Genomic DNA, 18391 nt, shown 5'->3' with positions numbered 1-18391 from the left:
AATTCCATTTGCTTTAGGGATGTGGGCGTCGGGCGCGCTGGGCTCGAGTGGACAATGGGAGATGAGCTGCTGTTCCAGCGCACCTTTTCATTAAAACCTAAAAGATGGATTTCTCCTGTGAAATTGGGTTGTGAAGATAGACTTGGCTCTATTTTTAGGATCGCCACGGAGCATTTTAACAGTTTTCTCCTAAAAATATCCTGGTGATGCGCACTTAATTAGGACAGAGAGAGCTCATAAGTCAGCTTCCATTTCCTCGTTATTTTTCATGTAATAAATGCATTTCGCTCCGCCTGGTGACAATTTGCTTTCTCTACGCGTGTGTACAAATGAGTGCCTATAATTAAAATCCACATTCATGCCATCTCTGCGTGGCACTGGGGAGCCCTTGCTTACCTTCTAGGTCGTTAAGAACGCCGTGCCCAGCTATCCCTGGAGTGATGGTGGGGGCCACGGCCATGTGGCCATCATCACCGGGTCAGTAGAGGAAAGAGAGGTCCGGGGGTTTTTAAAAGAGCTCTGCATTGCAGTGCTCATGCGAAAGAGCCAGAGGGTGGGTGTGCAAGTGGTGGTGCTCACTCCGAGTAGCTCAAGTGTGTGTCGTGGTCTGTATTTGTATGTAGCTGAGCGCAGGTGGGGTGGACTGGGACACCTTCAGTGGCCACTTTAGTGGGTGCACCTGCTCGTTAATGCAAATAGACTGCGCTTCCAAGCAGCCAATCATGTGGCGGCAGCACTGCATATATTTTACACAGACACGCGCGCGCACGGTCAAGAGGTTTAGCTGCTGGACTTGGCAGGCCGTGTGTTCTAAGAGGCTTTTGCTGTGCTCTGATTGTTGGGGACCAACGCATTCGTTCCAACGTCTCGGACAACTGGGCTTTTCACACATGACAATTTCTAGAGCATGGGTGTCGAATTCCGGTCCTGGTGGGCCGCAGTGGCTGCAGGTTTTCATGCTAATCATCTTCTTCATTAGTGGCCAGTTTTTGCTGCTAAATAACTTCTTTTGCCTTAGTTTTAATTAAATTGACTCAGGCCCCTTAGTTGTCTCTTTTTTCTTAATTAGCAGCCAAACAATAATGAGACACAAAACAAGCCGCCACACGACCGGCTAACCAGTGCCCATCACACAATATCTGAAAATAAAGAAAGGTGATGGTCTCAGTAAGGTTGATCTATCAGGTCACCAAAACATTTTGATGGTGTTCTCAGAAAAAACAGAAAAATCTAAAGTTTTAGAAATGCCTGCTGTGGCAGAATGAGAGCAGCAACAAGCCATGGAATTAGATAACGGGTTTAATTAACAGCAGGCATCGGCTTCTCATTAAGCGATTGTTTGGAGTGAAATTGGTTGGAATTTGAAATCCCAGTTTAACTGGTTATCTGTTGGCTCGTTTCACATCTCATTTCTCTTTGGCTGCCATTTAATGAAGAAAGAAAGAAATTCAGAGAATCTTTAAAAACAGGGCTATTAAAATGAAGGGGGAAGAAGTTAATTAGCAGTGAAAACTGGTCACTGATTAGGAAAAGGGTTAGAATGAAAACCTGCAGGCCCGGAGTTCGACACCCCGGCTCTAGAATTTATCCATCCATCCATCCATTTTCCAACCCGCTGAATCCGAACACAGGGTCGCGGGGGTCTGCTGGAGCCAATCCCAGCCAACACAGGGCACAAGGCAGGAACCAATCCTGGGCAGGGTGCCAACCCACCGCAGTCTAGAATTTATGATAAATACAAAACTTATTAGAGATGCGCAGTGCTGTGGATGAAAACAGCCGGGCAAAGAGAGGGGTCCGAGGGCAATGGCTGGACCTCTTCAAGATGGCAGCTCTTGGACATTTTGAATGCACACTGCTTCAGACTTTGCAGTGAGTGGGCAAGAGCAGCTGAAGGCCAAGCTGGGTTCTAGGAGGATGAGGCTACAGTGGGCACATAATTACCCAAACAGCACGATTGATAATTAAAAACAAATGTCACCTGGTCTGGCAAATGTTTGATTTGTGCTGCAACATCCAGATGGTGAGGTCAGAATTTGGTGTGAACATCGTGAATTTGCTGATCAGTTCTGCCTTGTGTTGGCAGCACAGGCTGCCAGTGATAGTGTGATGGCATGTGAAATGTTTTCTTGGCATATATTAGGCCTCTTTATACAAACGTGACATCACGGCAGTTCCACAACAATGCCTTTATGATCTCAGTAAACCAGTTTTCTTTTGTAACGGACAGCCGGCCGGGACGCCTTCTTGAGGGAAGGGGCTTGCACGGGGCAGTACTTCCCCTGGGATGACTGAGGGCAGCCCCCACCCTGGCATGCTACAGTGCCACGGGTTTGGAGTATGGAGGTTTAACCCTGCTGGGTTCTGTGGTGACCCCCAGTGGGTGCAAGGGGAATGGCTGAGCCCTCCATGGCAGGACTGTCGCCACACCTGGGACACTTCCAGGGGCTCTGTAAAAGGACTCCACTCGGGAGGAAGAAGACAAAGCTTGAGGGAGGAGTGGAGGAAGATGAGAGAGAGAGGAGAGGAAGAAGAAGGAAGGATTGTGTGTTGGCACTTTGTGCTTATTGTACTGTGTCAGCTGTGGAGAATGAGAGAAAAATGTTTCCCCTGTATGTGTTACAGAGATTTGTGCTGGCGTCTGTCTGTGTCGGCTGTTTGGGGAGCCGTACACCCCTTGGCGGTCACACTTGTCATGTCACAAAGCCAGCTACCACTACGACCCTGTTGGTGTTGCCAATTTGCTCCAATGGCCAGTCTACAGATCAGTCCCAGTTGAGCACTTTTAGGGTGAGGTGATGGTTTGCATTGTGAGGGTGAGATGGACAATCTGCAGGAAGTGTGTGAGGCGATCGAGGCACCAAGGATCAGAATCCCTGCGCACCTTGGGGAATCCACGCATTGGAAAATTCAGGCCGCTCTGGAGACCCGGTGGGGGGCTGTACCTAATAAAGTGGCCATTAAATGGGCCTGTGATGTATACAAGTAGCAGTCCGAGTAGAAGGGGCATCGTCGTGTGTACAGAGTACAGCAAATTTCTTACTTGTATATCCGGCTACTGGATGAACACCATACAGATTTTTTAAGTAGGCTTGCTGGGATAGGTTTCAGTTTTCCGTGACTTTGCTTCAGATAAAAAGAGCTTGGAAGATGGATGAATGGATCTAATAAAAGTAATAAAACATGACATCCTCAAGGCCGCTAAAGCCAGTTCAGTGCTGTGGGGGGCAACGGCGTACCTCCTGTGAGTGTGCCGCGGTAACATACAGTGTGTGTGTGTGTGTGTGTGCGAGCCTGTGTAGTGTATGTGGATGTAACATATGTGAGGTGTGTGTTAGCATGTACTATATGTGTGTGTGTGCAGCATGTCCGGGTGTGTTTGAGGCCGCAGCCACCTGCTGTACCCTGAGGTCACTTTTAATTGTCAGGGAGTGTATGAGTGTGTGTGTGTGTGTATGAAAGCAGAGTTTGTCTATTGATTTATGAGTTATGTGGACAAGGAGACTAAAGCACCAATTCCCAAAAAAATAATTCGGTATAAATCAGGAGTTGAGTTTCGGCTAAGGCATAGAATCAGAAATAAAATTCAAACCGATATTAGAAGGAACTTTATGGAATCAGGCAGGAGAAATATGAAGGGTGCTGTGCGTATTTGTGTGTTGGGTACTCTGTGTGTGAGATTTCTGATGAGTGCGTGTGGATTTTGGAGTGTTTGACAAAGAGTCTGGGATTGGGCATGAAGATGACTCCTGGATAAAACGTGTGTGTGTGTGTGTGTGTGAGAACGATTATCTGTGTGTGTGTGTGTGTGTGTGTTCAGATTCATATACAGTAGGGCTGTTGAGTACAGAGTACGGTGAAATTCTTACTTGCATGTGCTAACTACCATGCAGCACACTGCCACTCTCCGGCACCAAGATGAGTAAAGTAGAACTACCATACCATACCGAGGACCTTCAGTTTCCTTCACTTGAAATATCTCTGAGTGTACGTGTCACTAACAGACAAACGGAACGAAGAAATATACAGCATACTAGACACGTTAGGGCAGTGGAAATTGGCAGCCTGTCAATAACCTGCCATTTTCCTCAAAAAGCAGATAGGACTGAATAAGCCCTGCGGTGGGCTGGCGCCCTGCCCGGGGTTTGTTTCCTGCCTTGTGCCCTGTGTTGGCTGGGATTGGCTCCAGCAGACCCCCGTGACCCTGTAGTTAGAATATAGCAGGTTGGATAATGGATGGATGGATGGAGGACTAAATAAATCAAGTGTTTAAAACTAGAACTAATAAGTCTGAGTGCGCATGTGCAGTAGTTGCTCATGTATATGCAGGACGTGCTCTAATGTGTGTATCTGTGCAAGTGATTACATACTGTGAATGTCAAGTTGTGAAAACGGAAATGCACGGGAGCCTCCGTGTGCACAGTGTGAGGACGCAATGGTGTGTAAGTGTGTGACAAGATGTGCTGGAGATTATTAAAGACTGAATGTGCATGTGTGTGCTGTGTGTGTGCGTGCGTGTGTGTGTTGTGTGAATACCTGTGGGCCGCAGTATGCATATACCGTGCTGTGAAAAAGTATTTCTCTCCTTCCCGACTTCTCTTATTTTTGCACATTTTTCTGACAACCAAAATCGAAAATTAGATAAGGAGCTGTCTGAGCAAATACATTTATTAATATTTCTTTTGTTACTCTATTCTATTTATGTAATAAATAAAGGCAGGCAACACCAGCCTGGTGCACTATGTTTACAAGTACTTGGCCCCCATTTAAAGCAACCCCCCTCCCCAGTCCTCAGGGTAGGCCCCTGACTGCCACCATCAGAGTTGCCCTTCCTTCATTATGCCACCCAGACCCAGGGGTGGTACTTCACTGGGTGTGAAGAGGCCGTTGTGGGTTCTTGTGTGTAAGTGCTGTATATGAATGATTCTGGCGAGCGAGTCCCCAGTGTGTTTTTGTGTGTGTGTGTGGGTGTGTTTGTGTACACTTTCTCATTTGACTAGTCCCACCATTAAACAACACAAAGACTCTCCAGGCAGAGCCTACCTGCCCCAAACCGAAGACTAAAAAAGGTGGCATGTGGGGGAAGGCGATGACATCCGTGAGCCTGAGCTACCATTCCAGAAGATGCCCCCCGCTAGGCCCGCCTGCTTGCTTGCCAGTGTCAGGTTTGGATTTGCTGATACTGCGCTGGGCGCAAGCAGGCAGCCTCAATTAGACACACAAAATGAAAGCCCGCTCTCCATTAATCAGCACTGCTAATTGCTGCTTGCTACCATAAGCCATATGGTGCCACGCCAACTTCACTCGGCAGGTCACAAATTTACAGCCTCTCAGTGCTGCAAAGGGAATCGCATTAATAGGCCAAGAGAGCGGCCCAGGTATGAAGCGCCTTGCTCAGCACCAGAATCCGCTAAGCAATAAACAGAGAGTGCAGTCCTCGACTGGCGTGTTTTCATTGTGATTCGGGAGTGGCACATACCCAGCAAATGGCAGATGTTATGAAAGTGGTAGATGTGGAAAGGAGAGGCACTTGGCTCAGCAGAACAGCTATGACAAAGGGCACTGCGGTGGAGTGAAGGCGTCTCGGGGGCACAATTCTCCCACTGCCAGCTCCAATTCTTGTTTTCGCCTCATCGGGCGTTAGAGGCCGTGTGTAATGTTGGTGAGTTTTCACAGTGCAGGTCTCGTTTGAACCAGGTGCCCATGCCCATTTGCATCTCCTTGCCATCTGTTGTGGTGTAATCTGACATGAAGGATTCATCCCTACCATTTCTACCTGCAAGCTGTTCCTAGCTGGAGTTTCTTTCTGTAAAGGGTGCCAATGGGCCTGTACCCACCTGAAGTGTGCCCTCTCCCTTGGCTCCGCTGGAAATTTTAATTCTACCTTTCTTTTTGCCTTTAGCCGCTGCTGTGACAAGAAGAGCTGTGGCAATCGAAACGAAACACCCTCAGACCCAGTGATAATTGACAGGTAAGGTCCGTTCTGCCATCTTCCTGGTCATTGGCATTAGTTATGCATAGGAGGGCATCCTCTCTGGGTGGGAACCTACAAAATACTTGGGTTGCAATGCACTTTGTCCAGTTCATGTGATGCTTGTTTAAGGATTGCGGGCAGTATACGGTTCAAAGGTCTTTGGCATGGAGGCCTGTTGTTGTGTAAGGATTTGGGTTGAACTACCCAGGCTCTGGGTGCCAGTATTTGGAGTATTAGGGCAGTTTGAGCAAACACCTGTACTGTATGTATTCGGTGTATTCAGCCAATCCAAATGCTTTCTTAAATGTACGAAAAGGTATAATCTGTGGCAGTGTTTGGTCAAAGATGCCAACAGCTGACAAATGAGTGTGTGTGTGTGCCCATTTGTGCTGGCACCTACTGCTTTGCCAATAGCTATTGGGGCATGTACTGTATGTAACTTTCTACCAGTCACTTTCATGGCTGCTCATAGGGCATTCAGTGGGTTTGCCTTCAATGTTACTCTTGCCACCCAATGGTGAGTTCACTGTTGGCACTATTGATGCACTGCACTCGTAAGGACTTACAAGTGGCACTGATGCCAGCCCCTTTCAATGCTCCTTCAGCAGATTCATAACATGGCTGACACCAATGTTCACTGTGGTCTTACTGAAAGTCGCAATGCTCTCTGTGCCAGTCATTCGGTGGGGGCTCTCGTGGGGTTTCACAGTGGTGTCGCTGCCAGCCTTGTTAACTCATCATTGATTCAATTTCATTTCTTTTCACTTCTTTACCTGCTGTGCTTGGCACGAGAAGCAGCAAATCAAAGCTTTGTGGTTCAAAGAGTCTATGATCAACAAAAAGCACTTTGATTTGTGGGGAATTGGGCGTGCCCGCCTGTGTGGCACATTGCGCTTCTCAGCTCCTTTCTTTTATCCAGCTGGGCTCATTTTTCACTGCCTTTCCCATTTCGTGTCGCCATTACCCTAAGAAACTTCACCCACATGGTGACTTCACAAAACCACTTCCACGCCTCTCACTTGTTAGCACAGACCAGAATGAAAGACATAATGGGGTGATGCCAGGTTGACCGCTAGCCTTCTGCATGGCGACCACTTGTGTATTTGCTGTGTCTGCCATCCATTCATTCTGTGTGATGCCTTCCCATCATCAGAGGTTATGGGGACCCCATGACCGAGGGTGCTGGCAGGTCACTTCATTTTCAGGGTCTCCTCTGGTCAGACCCGTTTTTGATGGTTTCTTCTCTGGGCGCCAGATTTGTCAGTTACACTGAAGAAGCTGGTCCAGGGCGTGCCAATATGAATACGTCTTTAATGGTGGGTTTGTCTTCCTTGGGAACAAAGTTCCGACTAAACCCCAACTTCTAGTTGATGTTCTCCTTAAATAGGATTTTGACCAGAAGGGGCAGGACATGTGTTGGGGCGGGGGGGGGATGGGGTGGTGGAGAGAGGAAGTCATATAACAGTTTGCTTGGGTTTGTCTTCCCCCATTCGAGGGGAAAAGAGGTACAGGAAGTTAATGATGGTGTTTCACCCAAACCTTTCCCTGTGTCTCCTACCTCACCAGAAATATTGAAATGCTCTCGTGGCATGCATGTGTTTAATGAACGTATCCTGAAAAGATATCCTAGATGAACCAGATCCTGGTAGTGAAGAGACACCTACGTCCTTTGTTGAAGCTTTCGATTTACTGTCCGCCTTCATTCCCGTCCTTGCCTGTGGTCATAAGTTAGTAGGGAAAAACTGACAGAATGAGAGCACAAGTACATGTGACCAAAGGAGCTTCCTATTGGGCTCACTCTCGGTGAAAAGGTACTGGAGGACCTTCAAATAAATACAGAAATACATAAATGCATAACTTCTCATGATGTAAGTTGTTTGTGCAGCTAAACACTTTAGAAAACAGTGGCCACCGAAAGACCCCAAACAAGAGCGCCATGCTAACAAGTCTCACTTCTCTGTCCACAGCCCTAACGTGTTCCACCATTGTGTGATTTCTCACCCATCGCCATTCGGCCGTATTATGCTTCCTGCCATCGTGCCCATCTTCACCCAGACCAGTGTAGACCGCCCAGTCTTGTATTGATTAGCACTTTGCTTTGACCGCTTTGCACTGCATTGCATGTTTTATGTTGCTAATGGAGTAAGTCGCTTTCCTCTCTTGGATCAACACAGTACTACGTTGTCTATAATGCCCTTCACGTCATTCTATCTCAATTGTAAGATGCAACTCTTGAATTCCTAATACAGTTAGGTCCATAAATATTTGGACAGAGACCACTTTTTTCTAATTTTGGTTCTGTACATTACCACAATGAATTTTAAATGAAACAACTCAGATGCAGTTGAAGTGCAGACTTCCAGCTTTAATTCAGTGGGGTGAACAAAACGATTGCATAAAAATGTGAGGCAACTAAAGCATTTTTTTAACACAATCCCTTCATTTCAGGGGCTCAAAAGTAATTGGACAAATTAAATAACTGGAAATCAAATGTTCATTTCTAATACTTGGTTGAAAACCCTTTGCTGGCAATGACAGCCTGAAGTCTTGAACTCATGGACATCACCAGATGCTGGGTTTCCTCCTTTTTAATGCTCTGCCAGGCCTTTACTGCAGCGACTTTCAGTTGCTGTTTGTTTGTGGGCCTTTCTGTCTGAAGTTTAGTCTTCAACAAGTGAAATGCATGCTCAATTGGGTTAAGATCAGGTGACTGACTTGGCCATTCAAGAATTTTCCACTTTTTGCTTTAATAAACTCCTGGGTTACTTTGGCTGTATGTTTTGTGTCATTGTCCATCTGTATCATGAAACGCCACCCAATCAATGTGACTGCATTTAGCTGGATTTGAGCAGACAGTATGTCTCTGAACACCTCAGAATTCATTCGGCTGCTTCTGTCCTGTGTCACATCATCAATAAACACTTGTGTCCCAGTGCCACTGGCAGCCATGCACCCCCAAGCCATCACACTGCCTCCACCGTGTTTTACAGATGATGTGGTATGCTTTGGATAATGAGCTGTTCCACGCCTTCTCCATACTTTTTTCTTGCCATCATTCTGGTAGAGGTTGATCTTGGTTTCATCTGTCCACAGAATGTTTTTCCAGAACTGTGCTGGCTTTTTTAGATGTTCTTTAGCAAAGTCCAATCTAGCCTTTCTATTCTTGAGGCTTATGAGTGGCTTGCACCTTGCAGGGCACCCTCTGTATTTACTTTCATGCAGTCTTCTCTTTATGGTAGACTTGGATATCGATACGCCTACCCCCTGGAGAATGTTGTTCACTTGGTTGGCTGTTGTGAAGGGGTTTCTCTTCACCATGGAAATGATTCTACTATCAACCACCACTGTTGTCTTCCGTGGATGTCCAGGTCTTTTTGCATTGCTGAGTTCACCAGTGCTTGCTTTCTATCTCAGGGTGGACCATACTGTAGATTTTGCCACTCATAATATTGTAGCAATTTCTCGGATGGGTTTTTTTCTGTTTTCGCAGTTTAAGGACAGCTTCTTTCACCTGCATGGAGAGCTCCTTTGACCGCATGTTGTCTGTTCACAGCAAAATCTTCCACATGCAAGCACCACACCTCAAATCAACTCCAGGCCTTTCATCTGCTTAATTGATAATGACATAACGACGGACTTGCCCACACCTGCCCATGAAATAGCCTTTGAGTCAACTGTCCAATTACTTTTGAGCTCCTGAAATGAAGGGATTGTGTTAAAAAATGCTTTAGTTGCCTCACATTTTTATGCAATCGTTTTGTTCACCCCACTGAATTAAAGCTGAAAGTCTGCACTTCAACTGCATCTGAGTTGTTTCATTTAAAATTCATTGTGGTAATGTACAGAACCAAAATTAGAAAAAAGTTGTCTCTGTCCAAATATTTATGGACCTAAATGTATCTATTATATAGTGCAGGGGTCCCCAACTCTGGTCCTGGGGTGCCGCAGTGGCTGCAGGTTTTGATTCAAACCTTTTTCTTAATTGGTGATTAGTTTTTGCTTCTAATTAACTCCTTTTCCTTTGATTTTAATTGAATTGTTTTTTTAAGATTTGTTCCCCTGAATTTCTTCATCAGTCCTCTGAATTGCTTCATTAAGTGGCACCCAAACAGAAATGGAGTGTGAAGTGAGTGAGGCAACAGAAGACCAGCTAAGTCAGGCCCTCAAACTCCAACCAATTTCACACCAACCAGTTGCTTAATTAGGCTGTGATTCTTGTTGTTAATTAAACCCGTTGTTTAATTCCATGGCTTGTTGCTGCTCTTGTGGTGCAATAGCATAAATTTCTGAATTTGTTCATTTTTCTCTTTTCTAAGAGCTCAGTTAAAATGTTTTGGGGACCTGAGCAGATCAACATTCCTGAGACATTCATCTTTCTTTATTTTCAGATATTGTATGATGGACACCAGTTGTTTTGGCTCATTTTGTATCTCATTATTGTTTGGCTGCTAATTAAGGAAAAAGAAACAATTAAGGGGTCTGAGTCTTCAAGAGCAAGTCAATTAAAATGAATTCAAAAGAAGTGAATTAGCAGCAAACACAGGTCACTCATTAAGAAAAGGGTTAGAATGAACACCTGGCAGTCACTGCGTCCCTCCAGGACTGGAGTTGGGGACCCTGATATAGTGCCTTTCATGTCTCTCTGTCTAAATAGTAAGATGCAAGTCTTGAATTCCTAATATCTATAATATAGCACCTTTTACGTCTACTGTATCTGTCTCGCAAAATGCATCTTTTGCTTTCATAATATCTGTATATTATGTAGTGCCTATAACTTCTATTTATTCAATATGCAAATGTTACAAATTCAAGAGATGCATTTTACTAGACAGACAGCAGCTTTCACATCTAAGAAGATGCATCTGTTGTACTCCTAATACTACCTGTAATATGGTGCCTTTTAAATCTATCTAATATAATGCATTACCTTGAATTTATTATATCTAATTGATTTTTGCCTTCCATATCTATCTAGCAAATGTATCTGTTGAATTTATGTTTATTATAAACAGACATGTTTTCATTAGAGATATTATGATTTCAAGAGGCATATCTTACAACATAGATAAGTTGATGTGAAAGAACTATATTCACTGAATAGATATACATTCTATTCTATTCTATATAGTTATACATTCAATAGATGCATCTTACTAGAAGGATACTTGTGAAAGGCACTATATAATGTTTCAGTGATATGAATTCAAGATAACAGTTCAGAATTATTGATCGAATTGCATTTTCAGAACTTGCTGTGAGCAGCCAATACTTTATATACTAGAACATTACCCGTTTATTGTATGGTGGTACAACGTTCCCATCCCGGGTGCTGGGTGGGCTTTGCATGCTCTCCCCATGTCTGTGTGGGTCTCCTCCAGGTGCTCCTGTTTCCTCTCACAGTCCAAAGACATGCAGGTGGGGTGAACTGGTGACATTAGACTGTGTGTTTATGATCGCCCTGTGAGGGACTGGCACCCTATCCTGTTTGTTCGTGCCTTGTGCCCTATGCTAGGCGGGATAGGCTCCAGCACCCCACAACCCTTGTCTGGATTCAATGGGTTATAAAATGACACGTAATTTCCCCAAATTTCTAATTCCCTCTGGAACTGGGTGCAAAAGAAGAACCATAAAAAGGTATGGCACACTCACTTTCACTTCCAGCCTGAACAAAGTCACCAGTGCTTTTGGGGAGACCCATATACTTGGAGTAAACTCCCATGGATTGAACCCATGTCCAGATTTGAACCCTGGACTCTGGGGCTATGAGAGAGCACCATTAACCATTAATTGGGTTAGTCCTCTGTGGTTCATTATTTAACCTTTTGACCCCCACTAAAGCTGTTTTATGGGGTGAAGTCCTATTTTTGACTCCTGTAAACAGGCGCTTTAGACACCTGCATGGTACTTTCCTATTCTTCTGAACCCTGACAGACAGTGAGGTGCAGAATGGTTTAAAATGTCAGAGCAGATCCAGGATTTGGTTTTATCACAAAGTTCATAGGGCGAGATGCCCACACGTTTGTTCTGATCCCATGGAGGTCTACATAGAGTCCTCATAATGGCCGACGGCACTCCTCATAGGCTTTAGCAGGATGCCCGACTTTCCAGTACAAGTGGCTCAGTACGTTTCACATGAGACACTACTGGATCTGTTTAAACACTTTTGCTTTCCTTCTACAGACCCTCGCAATGCACTGATGTCGTCCTTTTCTCTATAAAGCGAGGCATCTGCTGCCGACGTCCAGTTTGTGTGTCACCCAAGTCGCGAGTCACGCAGGGTCCCGTCAGAGGAAGCGGGGCTTATCTATAGTCCTTCCTTAGCTCCAGACCTTTGGACTGTAATAGTCCGCAAACGACATGATAACTGCAGGCAATTCGGTGTCTTTCTGAGACGGCTACAAATCAGCAGGTCCAAAATCGGCGAGCCTGCGGGCTCAGATCACTTGCATCCTCCCGATCGCCATCTCTAACTGCTGGTCGAACGGACTTTTTTTTTTTTAAGGAAGCAGAAAGATGCTTCTCGTTTGCGTTAATGTGAATCAATATGAAGTCCGATCGCTCAGGAATGAGCGGCGAGCGGCACGTTTATCAAAATGAACGGGCTGTCAGTTTTTGCGCTGATGGAAGTCTTCGATCTTGAGAAGGTAGCATGACAAACGGCAGAAGAAAACCATTTGGCGTGCCAGCATACAAACGGCACTTCTCAGGCTCTGGGCTGCTCCAGCTTGCCAAACACTAGAAGTGTCCTTATGTCGCACACTTCAATGGCCATTCTGTCAGCCTTCACTTTTAATTTGTTGAAGTTCCAGTTGGTCAAAGTCTGTCAGCTTAGGAAGGCGATAGAAGGGAGGTGAGCACTCATCCATGAGGCTTCTTTGGTGCCTAACATTGCACTTTGCCTGGACTGTTGGACTTTAGACTGGTCAGGTGCCACTGGACTAACCTATACGTTTGCTGGATATTTGTTTTCTTTTTCTTTTCTAACCCTTCTGGGTACTCAGCTCATCTTTCCTTGAGTTTGCTTCCGGGCAGATTCTTATTTTGTGGGACTCTGGTTTGGTTAGACTTTTCTCTGGGTGTTCAGATGGTCCACCTGTTAACTCACTGCTCAGATTATTATTTCAGGACAGATTCTATGCTGGTAATTGCTCAATTGTTCTTTTAGTTCTCTTGGATTCTCAGACTCTTCCTTGTTGGTCAAACTCTTTGAACTTGAGCAGACTTTCAATTTTCTGGCCTCTGTAGTCGTCAAACTCTTACTTTGTTAGACTCTTGACTGGTCGTATTCTTTTCTGGGCACTCCACACTCTTCAAAATTAAGGTGCCAGAGAGTTTCTTCAGAGCGATGCCAATTTTGGTTCCTAAAAGACCCATCCACATGAAGGTTCCAGAAAGAACCCTAATTTACTTCAATCCTTAACAGGCTCCATACAGTAAATAACCACAAATGGATGGTGAAATACCAATGGGTCCTGATTTTGAAAGGACTCCTGCTGCATGTGTCTAGTAAGACAGGTTTTCTTAATCTGTTAGTGTTCTGGGGCCCACCATACATTAAAGATTTGGGTTTTATTCCCTGCATATTAGAACGTTTTTCAAAGCACAAAGAACCAACATCATATGCAAAGAACCCTTCCCAGAATGAAACTGTGTTTGGTCAAGCAATGGAGCTAATGAGGAACCTCACCACCCAGTAAAGAACAATAAAGTGTCCTTACAAATCGATTTTTTTTTTTACTTTCTTGTATACAAAGTATAGGGAAAGTATTGTAATCGTCCAAAAATTCAATTTTGGAATTTTGATAAATCTTGCAGTTTTAGACCTCTCTGAGTCAGAAAATACCATTTTTGGAATTATGTCAGCGTGTTTGTCTCTGTGTGTCTATGTGTGTGTAAACACGATAACCTGAGTACTTTCACTTAGGTCAACCAAATTTTGCATACAAGTACAAAACGTAGATTTCTATCGACTTTTGAGCTATTTCCGCTAACCGAAAGTGGTATGTTTTTATTCAAGCAGCTGCAGAGTCCGATTTATCTAATTTTACTTTTATTATAATTGTTCAGTATAATATTAATTTGACCTGATTTGCTGTTGATGGTTGTTTAGTGTACATCGGGGTCCTCAATCACAGTCCTGGAGGGCCGCAGTGGTTGCAGGTTTTTGTTCTAACCTGGTTGTTTAATTAGAAAGCAATTCTTGCCAATAATTTAATTTCATGGCTTATTCGTGCTGTAACTCTGCTATATCAAGTCATTCTCTTATCCTAGAGTTTCTTCCCCTTTCTAAGGATATCATCCAAATGATTTGAAGGCTAAAATGGATGAGTAATTCTCAGTCCTTCACTTTTTTCTCTTCACTTTCCTTCCAAGTATTTAATTAAACCTAATAGTGCATGATAAATACACGCAGGTGTAAATGGTAACAAGCTAAATGGAGAAATGCTGGTCTCTTTTGTCATTTGCATGTTATTGCTAATTAGGAGCAATTAAAAACCAAGACTACAGCTGTTTAAGACTAAAATAAGCAATAAGGGTTCAAAATCTTAACAAGCGAGACCAGTAAAGTGAAGCAGAAGTGTTACTTGAGCGCTAAGTGCTTCTTATTAAGTAGTTGGGTTGGAGCAAAAACCTGCAGCCACTATGGCCCTCCAGGACCGTGATTGAGGACCCCTGGTGTACATAATATAAAAGTATAATCATTGTCTTGCGGTTTACTCCTCAAATATCCGTCCCCATATCTGAGTTTAGAGAAAGCCTGGAGGAGACCACTTCCGAGTTTTGAAGAGTGCAGTAGTCCGCCTGTTTGCTTTCTGAACTCTCAAATGACCAGATTGTTAAAGTTGTCACATTTTTGCTCGACTCTTCATTGGACATATTGTATTTCTTTTTTCTGAACTAACTCTAAATTCATCAGGCAGGCAGCTTGCTGAACTCTTTTCTGGTCAAACTGTTCCACTGCTGGTCATATATGTACTGTATACTGTATATGCTAGCCATGCTCTGTGGCTCTGAGCTCTGCCCAGCTCGCTTCTCCTGACGTCACACTCCCCTCGACCCGCAGCCTCTGTCTCGTATTAGCGTGAATATATCGCTCCTGCAAGTGAACTATGATTCTTAGCGCAATGAGAGAAGTCACAAAATCAACTGGAATGTTCAAGCAAATTATAGAAAAAAACCCGAACTAAATCCGTTAAGTAGCTCTCTCATTCGCTAGCTAAGCGGAGGTAAGGTACACGCCCCTCAGCCCCGCCCCCTCCCCTGTACCCGCTGCGTGTCTCTCAGATGTGCACAAATAAATTGGTACTGCAAATGAACTATGATACATAGCACAATGAGAGAAGTCGCAGAATCAACCGGAATATTCAAGCAAATTATAGAAAAAAACCCGATCTAAATCCGTTAAGTAGTTCTGTCATGAAAAGCTGAGAGACAGACAGACAGGCAGACAGAAAGACTCATATATATATATATATATATATATATATATATATATATACTGTATATGTATGTATATGAATATATTTTATTGCATGTTCAGACTTAGATGGACTCCAGATGGTCACATTCCCTGATAGATAGATGGATAGATAGATAGATAGATACTTTATTAATCCCAAGGGGAAATTCACATACTCCAGCAGCAGCATACTGATACAAAAAACAATATTAAAGAGTAATAAAAATGTAGGTAAAAACAGACAATAACTTTGAATAATGTTAACGTTTACCCCACCCGGGTGGAATTGAAGAGTCGCATAGTTTGGGGGAGGAACGATCTCCTCAGTCTGTCAGTGGAGCAGGACAGTGACAGCAGTCTGTCGCTGAAGCTGCTCCTCTGTCTGGAGATGATAGTGTTTAGTGGATGCAGTGGATTTTGCAGTTGTAATTCTTTCATGGTTACCTGGACCTGACCTTCAGCTCCTCTGCTCAGATCTTTGCCAAGCTGGACAGTGTGGGGTTTTACTGGACTCTCCACTGCTTAAAGTTTCTCCTTTTCTTTACTGGCCAGACTGTATTATTTTTGTTTAGCTGGACTCTTCACTGGCTGCACTCCAGCTGACCACTTTTTTTGGCTGGAAGGTCAGGAAAGCAGCACAATGGTTACCACGACTGCCTCGCAGCTCCGGGATTCTGGCTTTGACTTCCAGCCCAGCATCTCGTTCTATGGAGTTTGTGTGTCGTCCTCGTGTTCTTGTGTCTTTTTTTGTTTTTTGTTCCTTGGACAGATGGTCTTTCTTCAACATGTATGTATTTTATAAAGTGTGAATGTTGCGTGTTGAACCAGTGACTTGTGCCAAATTGAATTCAACACCCCTCAAGTAATAATAATAATTCCATTTATATACAGTACCACCATTTTAACGCTACTCAAAGCACTTGGACAGAAGGGAGCCACTTCAACCACCCTGGATAAGGCAACGGCAGCCATTATTACACCAGTGCACTCACCACACATGAGCTGTCAGGTGATGAAGTGGTCAGAGACAGTTAGCCAATCAGAGACAGTGGATGATTAGGGGGCACACTGGGCCAAGGTGTGCAATTTAGCCAGGACATCGTGATGCACCCTACTGTTTACAAAGGATAGCCACAGATGTTTACTGACCACAGAGAGTCAGGACCTCGATTTTACATTGCGCCATTTTTACAGCCCAGTGTCCCCATCACTGCACGGTGGTATTGGGATCCACATTCAGAGCACAGGGTAAGCGCCCCCTGCTGGCCTCACCAACACCTCTTCTAGCAGCAACCCAAGCTTTTGCTGGTTGGTACTGGCCAGGCCTGAACACGCTTAGTGCATGTGGTATGAAATGACCTGGCAGTGTGCTCTGTGACAAACTGGCATATCGTCCAGGGCTCATCCTTCTGACACTTGCCCTGCAATAGAAAATGAAAACGGAGAGCTGGATGCACTCCTTCAGTCCATTCGGATTCCCTACTGGTTCTTGCTGGACAAAGCGTTCCTTGCAGATTGTCAGCCCTCTGGACTCTGTTGGACACTCAGCTGGCCAGTCCCTTAGTTTGCTGACGGGATTCTCATTGGGTCAGATTAACAGATCAGATCTTCCATTCACCAGATCTCAAATATTCTCTTCCACTGCACTGTCATCCTTTTACCCTGCTGGCCTGTCGGCTGGTGTCCCTTACCATTATGGAGACTCGCTCTGTCTGTCTGTCCTGGCATGCCGAGTGTTTCCCACGCTTGTGTCCTGCTGCGTCTTTTCCTGCTCGGGGTCTGTCTTTAATTATGATCTCCATGTTTGGGGAAGAAGCCCCCCCCCCGGTGACTGAGTTTGTTTCTTTGTTTTTCATTTGTGTGCAATTGAGAAGCATCTGGAGCCTCGATGGGGGCAACCCCAGTTTACCTGGCAGGTTGCCCTCCAATGCCCCGTACTGCGCCACCTGCTGTTTGCCTTGTGCTCTGCCCTGCTCTCTGTTTTCCTGTACCGTCCACTGCCAGGTGACTGAGATGGGACGCGAGTGACCATTCTGAGCGGTCCAAAGGAACAGAGAAGGAGCTGCATTAGCATCGGCCTGATGTCTTGTTGGGGTCCGTATATGTGCACGGGTGTTTTTCGGTGGGCACACTGCAGATTCATGTGTGGTTCATATGTGTTTTAAGTATTGAGAACCCGGGTGTGTGCCATCTATGAGTCACAAACAGAACCCGTGCCAGTGTGCACGTTTGCGTCATCGTCAGTTCTCCTCTGGCCCAACAGAGTGAGCGCCCCCCGGCGTCGGTGTCAGGTGGCACTGGCTCAGGCCGAGGAGGGGATGCCCATGCAGCCTGTGGAGGTCAGAGCCGCGTAACCCAAGCCACGGCGTTCCCAAGCTCTGAATTATTCATGCTATTGACTTTGTGTCGGCTTCCACATTTGTGCGGGAGGATGTTTTATTCATTTATCTCATTTAGGGTCCCTCTCTGCACCTGTTCCACCATTAAGTGCCCGGCGATTTACATTTGATGCTAATCCAGCTCTCCGGCGGCCGGCCGCTAATTTCATTTTCATAGGTGCTGGCCGTACACTGGCAGGTCCCCACAGGGTGGGTGCACATCTGAGCAGCTCTGTGGGCCAACTGCTGCGTCACGTTTTTGGCGTCCCACTGGGGGAGGGGTGGTTGCGACAATCTGATTCCAATAAATAAAAAGAAAAAGAAAAAGAAAAAGAATGTCATTACAGTTCTCCTGCCAGATCTTCATGTGCGGCCTCTGCGTGTGAGTCTGCACTAACGGGACGAGAAAACCTGACATCTGTGTGTGTGTGTGTGTGTGTGAGGATTTGTGCATGTGGTATGTGGCAGGTGCTTGTGTGTGTGTGTATTGTATAAGTGTGTGTGTGTGTGTTTGTGCAAAAGGATGTGACTGCTTATGTAAGCACAGTGTGCTCCTTTGGTGCGAAAAGATTTGTAAGC

At 45.0% G+C, this 18391-nt stretch overlaps 1 protein-coding gene across 4 annotated transcripts in view; it reads left to right on the top strand.

Annotated features, from left to right (window-relative positions):
- The window catches only part of ebf1a (EBF transcription factor 1a), a 181040-nt gene that overhangs the window by 8720 nt on the left and 153929 nt on the right, over positions 1-18391 (top strand). For all 4 annotated transcript variants that reach the window (XM_028812678.2, XM_028812680.2, XM_028812677.2 and 1 more), the window contains exon 6: positions 5903-5971. In XM_028812678.2, the coding sequence (XP_028668511.1) occupies positions 5903-5971 (69 nt within the window). The remainder of the gene's footprint in view (positions 1-5902; positions 5972-18391) is intronic.

Source organism: Erpetoichthys calabaricus, chromosome 11 (assembly GCF_900747795.2).
Source record: "Erpetoichthys calabaricus chromosome 11, fErpCal1.3, whole genome shotgun sequence".
NCBI classification, from domain to species: domain Eukaryota; kingdom Metazoa; phylum Chordata; class Cladistia; order Polypteriformes; family Polypteridae; genus Erpetoichthys; species Erpetoichthys calabaricus.
Note: the sequence above shows the minus strand (reverse complement) of the source record. Positions and strands in the feature narration are given on the sequence as shown.